This window comes from Camelus bactrianus, chromosome 8 (genome assembly GCF_048773025.1).
Source record: "Camelus bactrianus isolate YW-2024 breed Bactrian camel chromosome 8, ASM4877302v1, whole genome shotgun sequence".
Lineage (NCBI taxonomy): Eukaryota > Metazoa > Chordata > Mammalia > Artiodactyla > Camelidae > Camelus > Camelus bactrianus.
The window spans coordinates 47,972,646-47,986,377 of NC_133546.1; the positions used below are offsets into that span (position 1 = coordinate 47,972,646).

A 13,732-nucleotide genomic window follows, 5' to 3' on the forward strand; every position below is an offset into this window, starting at 1 on the left:
TTAGCATCTAAACCTATCTCATCGCTTGCTCTCTGTATAAGATTCCATCGACCAAGATCCAGCAGGGCAATGGCATTTACTGCAGAGTTGTTTATTCTCAAAACCACATTCAGCCCACAAGCCCGCGTTTCGGCGTTGCTGCATTAGTGTATCATCTGGTCTTTGCTGCATTTCAGGTAAAGATCGAAAAGGAACTCAAAGGCATCTACCAGCGATTGTTTGAACCACTCCATGTGCCTCCAGATTTGTTCAGAAGATTAACCGGACAGTTTTGCATGATCCAAACGTTGAAAAAGGGCCAGACTTATGCTGCAGAGGATAAAACCTCAGTTGACGACCGCCTGAGTATTCTCCTGAAGGGAAAGTAAGTGCTCTGTGGAAACTGAAATGCCTTCTTTGCCTTGAATCTTCTCGTGGCCTCTGGGTAGGAAATGAATGGAAGGGACCGTTGCCAACCAGTGGCGGAAGTGGTCACAGAGTTTGTCGTTGGCGAATGTTCTTGGACAGCTGCATTTTAGAACCGTATAGAGCAACGTGGTAAAGTTATGCAGAATTTACTGCTCTGAATCTTGTTGATGTCAAAATTTTTGTTTGTGAATAGTTTTCACCTTTTTGGGAAGTTTTATTTAAACTTAATGAGTCGGAATTGAAGTAGGTTTAAATTAGGCATTAACATTTAAGAAGCTTATGTGTGTTTCAGAGGTGACTTGCTTCTTTTTTTGAATATCACAAAAATACAATGTCTAGGAATACCAGGCTCCGGGAGGGAGAGCCAGTGTATGCTGTCCTGGCACAATCATTGACAGCACCCCTTTCCCTCTCAAAAATGTCCCAGGTTGAGTCATAAATTACATGATCACTCCAGCTATAACAGCAATGATAACCACTGGAAGGCATGTGTCTGCTTCAAGATGGACACTCTTTTTTTTTTCCCCCTGTTGGTGGTGAAATTTATTATGAACTAAGTACTTGTGCCTCAGGAAGTGCTGTTTAATTATGTCAGTCATTGGTGGGGTCTTTAAAATGTTACAAAATACAAACCCGTAAGATTATGGCAATTTTAAGGCTTGTCTTATTGTAAAGTATTATGTGTTTAATAACACCAATTTCTGTTATCAGAATGAAGGTCTCCTATCGAGGACATTTTCTGCATAACATTTACCCCTGTGCCTTTATAGATTCTCCTGAATTTAGATCAACCCAGATGCACAAAGGTGAAAAATTCCAGGTATGTTTTAGCAGGATTTTTAAGAAGTTTGAAACTGGTTAATGTCTCATTCAAAATCCAAAGGATGTGGATGGAAAAGTGGTCATGATTTATTAAAAAAAGATATTACCATATGGTATATATAGTATGATCCCATGTTTGTAAAATTTAAAATGGTGCATTTATGTGCACCAGACGAGGTCTAGGAAGACATAGCCTAATTTAGCCATAGTGTTCACACCATCATTTCTGGATTGTGAGTTTGATTGCTTTTTTTCCTTCCTTTTTGCTTATTTCAGTTTTTATAATTTTTCCATAGAGAACATCTAATGCTTTTGTTATGAGAAAAAAAGGGAAATGTCAGGAATGAATAATCAGGGTTCTTTTTTTTTTTTTCCTACTATATACATTGTTTATTGAATATGTCCATCAAAGCATGAGAAAATTGGGATTTCTAGAGGCCACCTACTGTGACCCAGCTGGGCGGGGTCCTCCACTTCTACAGGTGAGCTGGGGAGAAGGAGCCATAAGGAGGGAGCCAGATCCAATGCAAATCTGCCTGTGTGGACCCTCCAGGTTCCAAGTGAGGCAGCTTTGGTAGACTCGCTTATTAAATGTTGTAGCTTTATAGTCGATTCTTCAGGATTTTCTTCATAATGACTGTGTCATATGCAAAAAGAGACAGTTTTACTTTTTCCTTCTAAATCTGTAGGACTTTATTTCTCTTTCTTGCCTTTTTGCACTGGCTAGAACCTCCAGGACAATGTTGAGTAGAAGTCATGAGCATAGACATCCTGTGCTAGACCTGGATAATCAGGGTTTTTAACACATGTCATTGGTTACCTTTATTGGGGAAAACCAGAAAACTGACTTTGCTCTAGAGAACTTATTTTCTCAATCTTTATGGAAAAAAAAACATCATCATGCTCTTGTATATTTAATGAATATGCGTGAGGACAAAGAATGAAGTTGTTCATGGTTACAGTAATTTGAACATGACTACTTGGCGTGATTCTTTTTGTATCAAAAAAAAATGCTCCATTAGAATGTGACGCTTTGTTCTGATTCTTCCTGGAAGTGTCCAGCTCGCCTATTTTATTCCTCTCTTATTGTTAGGAAAGTAACCAAGAAAATGGGTGAGCGTTTCCTTTAGTCTCAGCCTCTAGGTAAGCAGCAGTAAGGAAATAGCCTGAGAACAGCGTTTCTTATGAGCAGGAGGGTAAATCTATTTAGATAGGAAATGGAATAGAAAGGGATGTTATCACCTGAGGAAAGAAAAATCGGTGTTTCTGGATGACTAAATCTTATTTTTACATCTCTCTTTGAGATGCCACACAATCTGGGATGCCACATGGAGATCAAAGGGGACATTTGCAGACTTTAGTTAAGTTTATTTACATTGGTTTCAGGCCTGCCCTGCTCCCATCCTGCCTGAGGACCTGGCCTGAGTAACCACACGACTTGTTAAATTTGTGCGTTTGCTAGAAGGTCTTGTGTAAATTTCCTCCCTGGCTGCAGTGCTGCTCCCAAGCTGGCTGAGCTTAGGATACAGGAGGAGGAAGCAGATGCTGCATCCTGGCTTCTCTGACTTACACTGTCCCTTGCATTTTAAAGAATCAGCTACGCTCTGAGATTTGTGTTCTTACGGTATGTTCCATCACCACCGTCTACAAACCAGCACACTTCTTTTCTCTCTCCTTCTTTCCTCTGACCTCCTTACAATTTCTTCTTCCAAAGCCCAACATTTATCTGCTGCATCCATTTTCCTGTTTATAGTAGCAAGTGGTTTTATGCAATAACTCAAGTTTATTATAATCCTGAAGAGACTGAGATTTGGGGAAAGGGTGGGAAAGGAACCTCCTTTGTTTCCAGAAGCAAGTAGCCCCTGGGATATAATAGGTACTATCTTTTCCACCGGACTTGAAATTATACTTACAATTAAATTAACAGAAAAAGGAATTTCTACCACTGGTCACAATTCTCTTTCTTCTTGGGGACTGGGGATCAGGATTTGATGCTGAAAAATGCTTCTCATGATTGATTGTTCCTCATGTTTCTAAAAACATGACCAGACTCGAGGTACCATAGCTAGGTGAAGGATATTTATTCAGTCTTTCCAAATGCCAGTCAGCTTTTTCCTGCATGGAGTCTGGTGTGGCATTTCCTGATTGGTCAGTGGATAAAAACTACTCCAGCATCATCAAATCTGTGCCCTGTACAGTTGGAGCAGACTCCGTCAGAGTAAGCCCTCGGGAGATATTCTGTTTTGATTGTTTACCAAATGTTCCTACTGGCAGCTGATCAAGAGTAAAAATAGCTGCCGCACATCTGTGTAGGAGTATAATGCCTCTTCCTGAAGCAAGTATCCAAATGAAAAATGCCACGTGCCCCCAGGACCAACTTTTCACGGTCTGTGCCTGTGGCAGAGGACACTTGAAATTGTCAATGGCCGGACTTCTCTACCTGGACGCCGTTTTACCTGCTAATCTCATTTTCCCCTAACTCTGAACAGTTACACGTGTTCCGACAAGGAGCTGCTTCCTTGGTATTTTTCTTTCTCTAAATTCACTCTTTGGTTGAGGTGCTAATATTCTACAATAGGGTGAAAGGAGGAAAGAAAGCAAGTGGACTAAATGACTGTCGCTTGAGGTTGCACAGTAAATGTTGTGCAGGTTTGTGCGGTAATGTTAACGACCCGCAGAGTGACGGAGCTGAGACAACGACTGCGGCCTTCCAGCTGCTCCCTGGGTGCTGTTTTTTTTACTTACAGACCCAAGCTGCTGCTTAAACTGTTGGGAGGATCGTGAGTGTCATTCCTACAAAAGGTAGAAGCAGCCTTCCTTGTTCGGTCCCTTCTTCCTTGTGCAGTTGTTTCATATCAACTGAGCTTTGCTGTTTCCATTTTTCTCTTGGATTCTATCTCCCGCTGGTGCCTTCTCAGGGTCGACAGCACATCTTGTACTATGGAAAATCAAACCTTTATCGACCTTAAGGGAAGAAGAACATCTACGAGGCAGATGTCCGAGCTCTGTGAAAAAAAGAAACACTACATTTTAACTGGCCTTTAAATAAGACCTTAGCTTAGTGTGAAGTAAATCTTTTGGTTAAGTTGCAAAGCAATGCATTCTGCCAGTCTTGACTGCTGTACGTTAGTGCTGAGGAGAGCTCAGTTGCGGTTAGTTGAATAGACCACTTCCAGGACATTTTCATGTTCCTGGCATGCGAAGTGTTGTGCAGTCCCCGAAGGAAATACTAAATTCTCCCCTGAGGACAGCCAACCAGTCGCATTGCCAGAGCACCATTTCCTACTCTAGCACGTTCAGCCATTCCTCCGACCCCCTTCTTCTCGTGTGAGGCCTTTTCCTCCCGTGGCGCCGTGGGCGGGGTGTGGGACTGATCGGCGCCGGAGGTAAGCACTGCAAACCCGCTTCCAAACGCTCAGTCTGATTCTCTACCTGAAAGAAATTCTCTTGTGTCTTCCATTATCAAGTTTGCTATCATTTCTTCTGTGGAATTCTTCACAAGAGCTCAAGCATGGCACTTCTGAGGTACCCTAATAACCTAAGAAGTGAATATATTTTATGGGAGCTTATATTCTTATACTGGGGGAGAGTATAGCTCAGTGGTAGAGTGTGTGCTTAGCGCGTGCACGAGGTCCTGGGTTCAATCCCCAGTACCTTCATCAAAAAACATATAAACAAACAAACAAATAAATAAATAATAAATAAAACCTAATTACCTCCCTCCTCCAAAAAAAAATAATTAAATTTTTAAAAATTCCTATATTGCTTAATAAAAATTCCTCATTAAAAATATGTTTCACTTGACTGTTGGGATAGGAAATCGTTAAAACTATTTGGCAAAAATGAGACATTAGCTATCAAGGAAAATGACCTCAGTCAGTATGCTAACTACTGGCTTCCAACTAAACGGCTCCTCCCACAGACTTTTAAGACTCCTACAGATTGTCGGTAGAGCTTATTATTTGAATATGTTATTTTAAATTTAAGAGTAATTCTAACAGGTTTAACATAGTTTTCAACCATCAAGAAGAAATGGTTGCTAAGCCAATTACAGTATCATATTAAAAGTATCATTGCCTCAGTGGAAACCTGAGCTTATGGAAATGGTTGAAGAAAAGCGAAACGCAGATACATCACCCAGTACAATTACTTCTTCTTTTCCTGGATGATCTCCAACTCCTCTTCTAACTTCTCCCCCTACTGTGCATGAATTGCATCTTCCGAAAGCATGGGTGACATCTTTGCAGAATGAAGGGACCTCAACTCTCCTAACCATTTCTTCAACACTTGGGTGCTGGCTGGGCCACCATGAGTACCCAGTGTCCCGTCTCTCCGATTCCTCCCACACAGTATTATTCCACTGCCTTGTGTTCACTTACCCGTCTCCCGCTGCTTCTGGGTCTCCTCAGGCCTGGCTTAGTTGTCTCATGACCTTATACTTCTCTTCTTATGAATCTTTTTTTTTTTTGGTCACATGTCTGCTTATCAGCTCCCTCCACTGGACTTGTAGGCTGCATGACCTTGTGTTCAGCTGTCCTCGATGGTGAGCCCACCTTGTGGTCACTTCACCAAATTGCCTTCTGTGCGACTGTCTTGATGATTACAGGACACGTGGCGTAGCGTCTGGCCTGGTAGGAAAATATGTCTGGGCAGGAAGCCAGAAGGGCTTGCTCCGCCATCAGTTAAGTGTGTCCGTGAATACATTTTTGGTGCTTCTCCTTTGGCATCTGGAAAATGAGGAAGAATGTTACCTGTCTTACCTTAAAGGCAATTTTAAGGCTCCACTTACATGATAGATGTAAAAGCACCTTAAATGTTTAAAATGTTAAATTAAAAAAAAATGTTAAAATCCCTACAAAAAGTGAGTGGTATTCTGTGTGTCTGCCACTCCCTAGTCATCCTCTACCATTTTCCCCTGTTCTGTATTTGTCATTGCCACCTGAGGTTGTCACATCTTTGTATTTATTATCAGCTTGCTCCCCTAGAACGTAGGCGTCACAGGAGCAGGATCTGGTCTTGTCTTGTTCACCACGGTGACCTCAGGGCCTTGAGCAGTGTCTGGTATAGAGTGCAAGGGCAGCAACGTATGCTGAAAGAATAAATGGCATTTAGTGTTTTATGGAGTCAGAGAGCTGTAGATGCATTTCCTAAATCCCAGTGTGTTGGGTTTGGGGGATTCCCACTTTTAATATAATAAATAAGTGCAGTTTTACTTTTCTAGGAACATTGACCTACCTGTTGTAGCCAAGCCCTCTACTTAACTAAGGTCAGATTTCAGTTACTGACGTTAGGAGAGAAGCTAGGTCTTCTGTCTCCTCTCTTAGCAGCCTTCATTACCCCCTTGTCATGTGAAATATGTTTACCTTTTTTGACTAACAAAGAGGAAAGAGCTCCTTTGGAAATATTTGCTCTGAGGCCCAGATGTGACTTCATCTCAGTTTATTTTATCTCCCACTTGGACAGGCGCTGGGTTTAATGTTGAGGGTGTAAAAATGGGTTTTGCCTTCTACAGTATTTGTGTTGATTTGTGCATTCCCTCAGACAGTAAATCTGCACTGAGCACCACTGTGTTGGAAGCCAGGGGTTGAGGTATGAAAAGGCACAGCCCCAGCCTTCAGGGTGCTCGGGAGAGACAGTGGACAACAGATGAGCTGGGTTCAGTGACTGGAGTGCCGCGGGCGCTGAGGGAAGGGCCCGCGTGGGAGGACAGCGTGCTGACGCTGAGCGTTCGGGGAGGGTGTGGCCCCTCGCTCTGCAGACAGGACTTGTTTAAGGACTACCTGAGCTCTGCCTAGTGCCATCACAGTGCTCTCCCACGTTCCTCTGTGGCGATACTGAAGAAGAGGGTACAGTTTCCCAGTCCTGAGCTAACTGGGGGTTCTCTGCATGTGTCCCCAGGGGGCTACCCTGGAGCTGGCCGTGATAGGACACACTCAGGAAATACCTGTGATGGAAGGACCCAGAGAAGGACCCTCAGTAGCCGTATTCATCAGTAACAGTAGTACATCCAGCTGGGACACCAGCCTCCTCCACTCTGTAGAGGTGCTGCTGACATGGTGGCCTCTCTTCAATCACCAGCCCTCACAAAACAGACCAACCACAAGACTTAGAGAGTTTGCTTTCATTTAGTCTGTGGATTGCTTGGTCTAAACATAATGTCACACAGACTTACAGAAGGGTGTGTGCATGGATCTTACATTAACTAAATAAGACAAATCATTGCTATAATCATATCCACTAAATTCTTCTACTCTTCTTTTCCCCCAAGTTACTGACATCACAATTCAGAAACGTAGATACACTGTTTCTCTCTCTCTGTTTATTTCTTTGGCAGGTCACCATTATTGCGGATGATAACTGCAGATTTTTATGCTGGTCGAGAGAAAGATTAACTTACTTTCTGGAATCAGAACCTTTCCTGTATGAAATATTTAGGTATCTTATAGGAAAAGACATTACAAATAAGCTCTACTCATTGAATGATCCGACCCTAAATGATAAAGTAAGTGTTTTTCTGAGTGTTTATTTTGTTAAGTAAATGTGTATAATGTGGTATACTGCATACCCTCTACGCAATACATATTTTCCTGAATCTTCATGAATTAGTCGTATGTTAAGTGAGGTGGGGATGCTTGTAATTTAGAGACGCTTCAGGGAATCATTTCTTGAGCGAGAGGGCATCATGTAGTTATTATATTTGCCATGACCTAGTGGGGCATCTAGGAATGTCAGGGACCTCCATTTGTGGTGATGAGGTGCTAAACTCTTCATAAAGAGTCTTGCAAGCAATCTAAGGAAGGTGACAAGAAAGTGGGAGGGACTGGGGGGTGGCGTAGGAGGCTGGGGAAGGCGGGGCAGTGGGGAGGTTGCAGACACAAATGCTGACAAACCCCAGCCAGCCAGAGGTTGGCACTTTTACCCTGTGTCTTCCAGTCTTGCACATCCTCCCGGTCAGGTCCCCTCCCAAAAAGCCCCTAAGTGACAAGAGAGGTATGGGATAGAAGCCTGCGGCAATTCAGTTAGGAATTTCAGCACTGTATAAATCGTCAACAATTTGCAACTTGATCCTCATTTCCCTGCATTTGCTTGGAAGGAAATTAAAATGATTACAGAAGAGAACTTGCAAAACAGTTTCCGTGCTAAGTAAGTACTATTCTCCAGGGATGATAAGTACTGGTGTGTGCGCTCTTAAAGGCATCTTGTCTAGGCTGTTATCAAATTAAGTTGGTGCTTACTACTTTTCAAATTAATAAATAGGCTATCAAGTATATTAACTTTTCATAATGTATTTATAGTAATAACATGATAAAATTATAGATAACATTTATTGGGTATTTACTATATACCAATAGTCTTCTATTTCAAGGAAAAGTAAATGTCACTTACAGGGAATATGTGATCTAAGTCCCGCAGAGCTCAGAAATCTGAAAACTTTGCTTTATAGACCATCAAAAAGTTGGACCACCAGCTCAGCCTTTGCACGCAGCTCTCCATGCTGGAAATGAGGAACAGCATAGTCAGCTCCAGTGACAGCGAAGACGGCTTACACCAGTTTCTTCGGAGCACCTCCAGCATGTCCTCTCTTCGTAAGTTATCCCCGTGCTGATAGTACTCTGGGATTTGATGAATGTTGCTAGAAAAGGACACATGACAGCTTTGATCAGAAAAGTAACTTTTCAAGTAGTGACTGCCCCCGAAAGGTAATAATACAAACAATCGAACGTTTCCTAGCTTTTTTCCCATATCGTGGACCAGGTAAAATCCAGCCGTAGAGCTCTTATTTCCATCTCAGAAATTGCCCACTTGTTTTGCTTCAACACTGGTTCCCTGGAATAGTGTGCAAGGATCCAGATGGTTTGCTGGGTATCCAGCTTCATTGTTTTCATAATTTTAGTAAAAGCCTAGGCCCAGCATTGTGTTTAAAGTGGTACCAAACAACAGCTGGAGGTTTCATTGCTGGCTGGTTATCTCAGTGTGAGCACCAGGAGTTAACAAGTAATCAGGTAGTAGAATTTTCCTGAACATCAAAGAGGCCACTCAACACCCCTGGGACTCTCCTCGCTTACATACCCACCAGGAGGCAAGTTTTCCAAGATTCTTCCATACTTTAGATTGTTTTAAAACATTTTAAATAACACTAGTTTTAAATAACACTAATGACACGGCTGTTGAAGACTGATAAGTATAATGAGGGAAGTGAAATTATTTCAAATACTAAATGCTTGAGATTAATGCTTAAAGTTATTTTAAGAATTATTCCAAGAATGATCATGTGAGAACATTGAATGAATTCATGGGAAATAGCAAAAATGGAGACAAATTCTCCCACTGCGCTAAAAATTACTCATCTTTACAGTTGTATGTTAATCCAAAGTGACCTTTAAGAAAATCCAGACACACATTCAACAATCCTAAATGTTTATGTAAATGATCTTGTAATTTTGGATGCTATCACTGGATTAAGGATTTTCAGTCTGCATTGTCAGGAGAAGCTGGAATTGGCAAGGCCGGGGAGTTGATGTAAGCTTCCAAAGCAAAGTCTAGGCATAGAAATGTGTTGTGGACCTAACGGAGATTTCAGGCACAACACAAATGAGAAATTGGAAATGGCTATGTTTTATTCCAGAGTAACTTTTTGAAAGTACAACTGAGGCTGACCAAACTCTGAACCTGCTAGCATGTCAAATGTATTACCTGCTTGGTGGAAATAGTTTGGTTGTCGGTAAGCATTTTCAAAGGGACCCATCTTAGTTACATGTACAGTGATTGCTAGGAAAGGCCAGCCAGAACGGAATCATAGTTAAATATTGTATGTGAATTATTTTTCCCGTATAATAGCTTATTTTTGTAGTTATTTATTTTTATTTTAGTCCTACAGTCTTGCTTAGGAAGCCCCGAGAACAAGCAGAATATAGTACAGCCATTCATTCTCTTAAAACCAGTTTTGTTTTTCTGCAGTATTTTATTGTATAATCTAAATCTTTGGGTGAGGGTAAGATAACATTAAAAAAATCAAAAACCTTCTCTACAGTATGCTGTTTAAATAGAATTAAAACATATTTTCAAAACTAATGTTTGTGGGGGGAGGGTATAGCTCAGTGGTAGAGTGCGTGCTTGGTATGGGTTCAATCCCCAGTACCTCCATTAAATAAACCTAATTATCTCCCCCCACCTAAAAAAAAGGGGGGGGAATTAACGTGTGTGCTGTACTTGCCTCCAGAGATCTGTATCTGCAGGTGTTCCGTGGATGCGTCACATACTTTGTGCATAGAGACCTCTAATAATACGCTCAAATAATCATGAGCTGTGTGCCTTGGAGCAAGTCACGTGGCCTTTCTCATCTGACATGAGCCGTCATGTCTCAGCACAGGCCTGGATCTGGTTGCAACTCCTGGTCTGTTTCTTTCCCTCTTCCTTATAATGAATCGTGAATTAATCCAAAAGGCCGTTCCCAGCATGGATAATTGAAGCTTCCATGTCTGTAAAGAAGTGTGCAGCCCTGGAGGGCAGGGTCACAGCTTTATGTCTCAGTTCCCTTGTCCAGTTGTACTTGGCTGAACTAAAAATGTGTACAAGCTGCTTGCGTTGTTTGTTTAATTATTTTAGCCTCAGGTTTATCACACGAGATCTTACATACTGATGCCACATATATGTGCATACTTTTGAGTGTGTGTGTGTGTGTGTGTGTGTGTTTGCGTGCGTGAGAACTACACAGCAAATCCACGTTCATACCTGCTTCCTTCAGACCAGGCCTCATTCTTGGCTTCACTCCCGCAGTTTAATGAAAAATATTAGTATTTGAGCACAACATGGATACTAATTATGAATTATTTAATTCACCCTACCACGTGAAATTCATTAAAAACTGGCTAGTTCCTGTTTCTCTCACCAAGATTTTATCCTGGAACTACTGAAGGCTGCTTTTGTTTTTCTTTTGTCAGGGCCATCAATGTGCCATCGACTTTTCCATATTACAAATTACATTCCTTGTAAAACAGAACACAAAACCAGTCTCTTAGGACTGTTAGGCTGAAATAACAGAATTCATCACCCTCAGAGCATGTGTGGTTGGCCTCAGTCAGTGTTGGGTCCCTACGACAGGCGCCGAGGCTCTTGTTAGTCTGGACTGTTGACGTGCACGTGTGGCAGCGTGGCAACTGCGCTCTGCAACAGCGTCAGCTTGGCAAATGCTAGTGGCGAGACGGGAACCAACATAATATTGAGGTGCTCTCTATACATGATCACATTTAACCTTTACTGTAACATTGCACGGAGAGGTACCTTACTTTTGCTGGACGATGCAGCACTAACCCAATCTCTGGCTATGATGACGAAGAGGCTGCCTTCTTCCTCCCTCCCATGTACACTGGGTGCTGCTCCAGGCCATGTCCTCCTCCCCCTGGGACACCGAAGGAGCAGCCACTGTTTAGGTCACAGCCACTTGTAGCAGAGGGAAGACAGTGGTGGCAGAGTCACCCCATGGCTCTTAAAGCTCCTGTTTCGAGGTGGCCCATGCCCCTTCCACTCACGTTCCCTGGCCCAGAGAAGTCACTTGGCCAGAACCACCATTGGTGGGTGGATCTTTAATCTCCCTGCACAGGGGAGTTGCAGGAAGGGGCCTGGGGAGGGAGGGAAAGCAGGTATGTTGTCAATAACACAGTCTCTACCGTGGTGGGTGTCATTTCACGCTACAGTGAGGAAATTGGGGAAATGAGATGCTTACCGTTCCAGCTCCACAAGGGTAGGTGCTGGGAGACAGACCTCCATGTCCTGTCTGATTCCTCAGTCCTTACTTTTAGACCATATTGCCTCTGTGGCTTGAAAGGAGGAAAAAAACCACATGAAACATTTGATGGGTCACTTTCACACCCCTTTCTTACACTTGAACCTGACGACCCTGCCAGCCACACACGGTGGCTGTTACTGCTTTGCAGTGAAGCCCACTGCATTCAGTGAGAAGGCGGTGTTTGCCCAAAGTCACTTCTCCCTGCTCCAGCCCACTTCCTTCAGGAAACCTCCCATACTCTGATACCTTCACTAGGACCAAGCAGTGCTGCAGATAAGTTTTCTTAGACCAGTTAACTTCCATTTCAAAGAAAATTTTGGCCTTATTCTTTGTACGGGGGTTCTACATAGGGACATGTGAAAATATCAGCTAGCTTTTGGTTGGCTTTCTCTTTGCCTCATGTGTACTTATACAATTACAAGCAGTGCTGCTCTACTGAAATTAAATTTATTTTATATACTTTACTTTTTGAAAAAAATTTTGATAGAGGTACTGGAAATTGAACCCAGGACCTCCTGCATGCTAAGCACTCTTCCACTGAGCTATACCCACCCCCCTATTTTATATATTTTCCTAATTGAACAATTTTGACATTATCCATTCTAGTTGTTAACTCAAATGTAGAAGTAGATTTAAACATTAAAATCCATTCCAACATTTCTCACAGTTATTTTTTAAATCAGGATCAGGATGTGCTCGTTGCATTTGGTTGAAAAGTTTCTGAACCTCTAGGCTCCACTTCCATTTCTGTCTGTCTCTGTGTGTTTCTGCTTTTTTATTTTGTTTGGTTTGTCCTATAGAGCAGAGATTCTTAAACATTACAGTGCATATGAATCGCTTGGAGCTCTTACTAAAGGTCTTGATGCAGCAGGTTCGGGTGGGGCCTAGGAGCCCACGAGCCTAACAGGTGCCCAGGTGATAGCGATGCGGCTGATCCCTGAACCACACTTTGAGGAGTGAGGCTGTGGAGTTCCCTACATTTTGAAATCCGGCTGAATGCATTCCAGTGGTGGTGGTGAAGATGTTGCGTGTTATTTCTTGAGGCTCCAGTAGATTCTGGTGAAAGCTCTGCTTTTAAATAATTTAAACAGCATGGGACCTAATGGCACAAGTGTACTTCACAACATGGCACAGCAAACGTAGTTAAACAGAAATGCAGTTCAGGAAAAGGTGAAGGGAAACTTTAAGTGAACTATTTCAGTGAAATTACTGCTGATCCTATTTCTTATGTTGGCCTCTACTTTTGCACACGTCATGGGATGCTCAACCCAGAGCCAGATCTCTGCTCTTTCCCACACAGGGTCTGGATTCTACCACAAAGAGATCATTTAAAGGCAAGAAAATGAAATAGTGAGATAGTCTGAGAAAAATTGCTTCCTGTTTATTCAGTAGCATGCAATCCAGTTAATTTAACTCGTTTTCACTTTCCTATTGCTTCAGTTACTTGAGTTCTGTGTTTGGAAGTGTGATTGTGAGATAGGATGTCCAGGACATGTGAGGAGGATTTAATGCCTTCCTATGGATTAAGCTTTCTTCTCTGGGCTCATGGACCAAGCTGTTCATCAGGGTGCCTTGTCGTCATCTTGTCTTCCCTTCCTTACGGAGGTTTAGCTCCCCATGTGTAATGTATAAAACACACGCACATACACAGATTGCGTGTACTTGGCAGTTCCATCACTGATCAGTGGTGCTGACCGCAGGGTTGTCATGGCAACA

The 13,732-nt window shown here is 42.5% G+C and overlaps 1 protein-coding gene across 5 annotated transcripts in view; it reads left to right on the plus strand.

The window, feature by feature from the left end:
* POPDC1 (popeye domain cAMP effector 1) overlaps positions 1-13,732 on the plus strand; it is a 38,438-nt gene that overhangs the window by 9,212 nt on the left and 15,494 nt on the right. For 4 of the 5 annotated variants that reach the window (XM_010965357.3, XM_074368573.1, XM_045524556.2 and 1 more), the window contains exons 4-7: positions 177-364; positions 1,120-1,228; positions 7,565-7,732; positions 8,675-8,816. In XM_010965357.3, the coding sequence (XP_010963659.1) occupies positions 177-364; positions 1,120-1,228; positions 7,565-7,732; positions 8,675-8,816 (607 nt within the window). Of the gene's footprint in view, positions 1-176; positions 365-1,119; positions 1,229-7,564; positions 7,733-8,674; positions 8,817-9,856; positions 10,811-13,732 lie in introns of those variants that run through there. The other variant, XM_074368574.1, reaches the window with a different exon arrangement.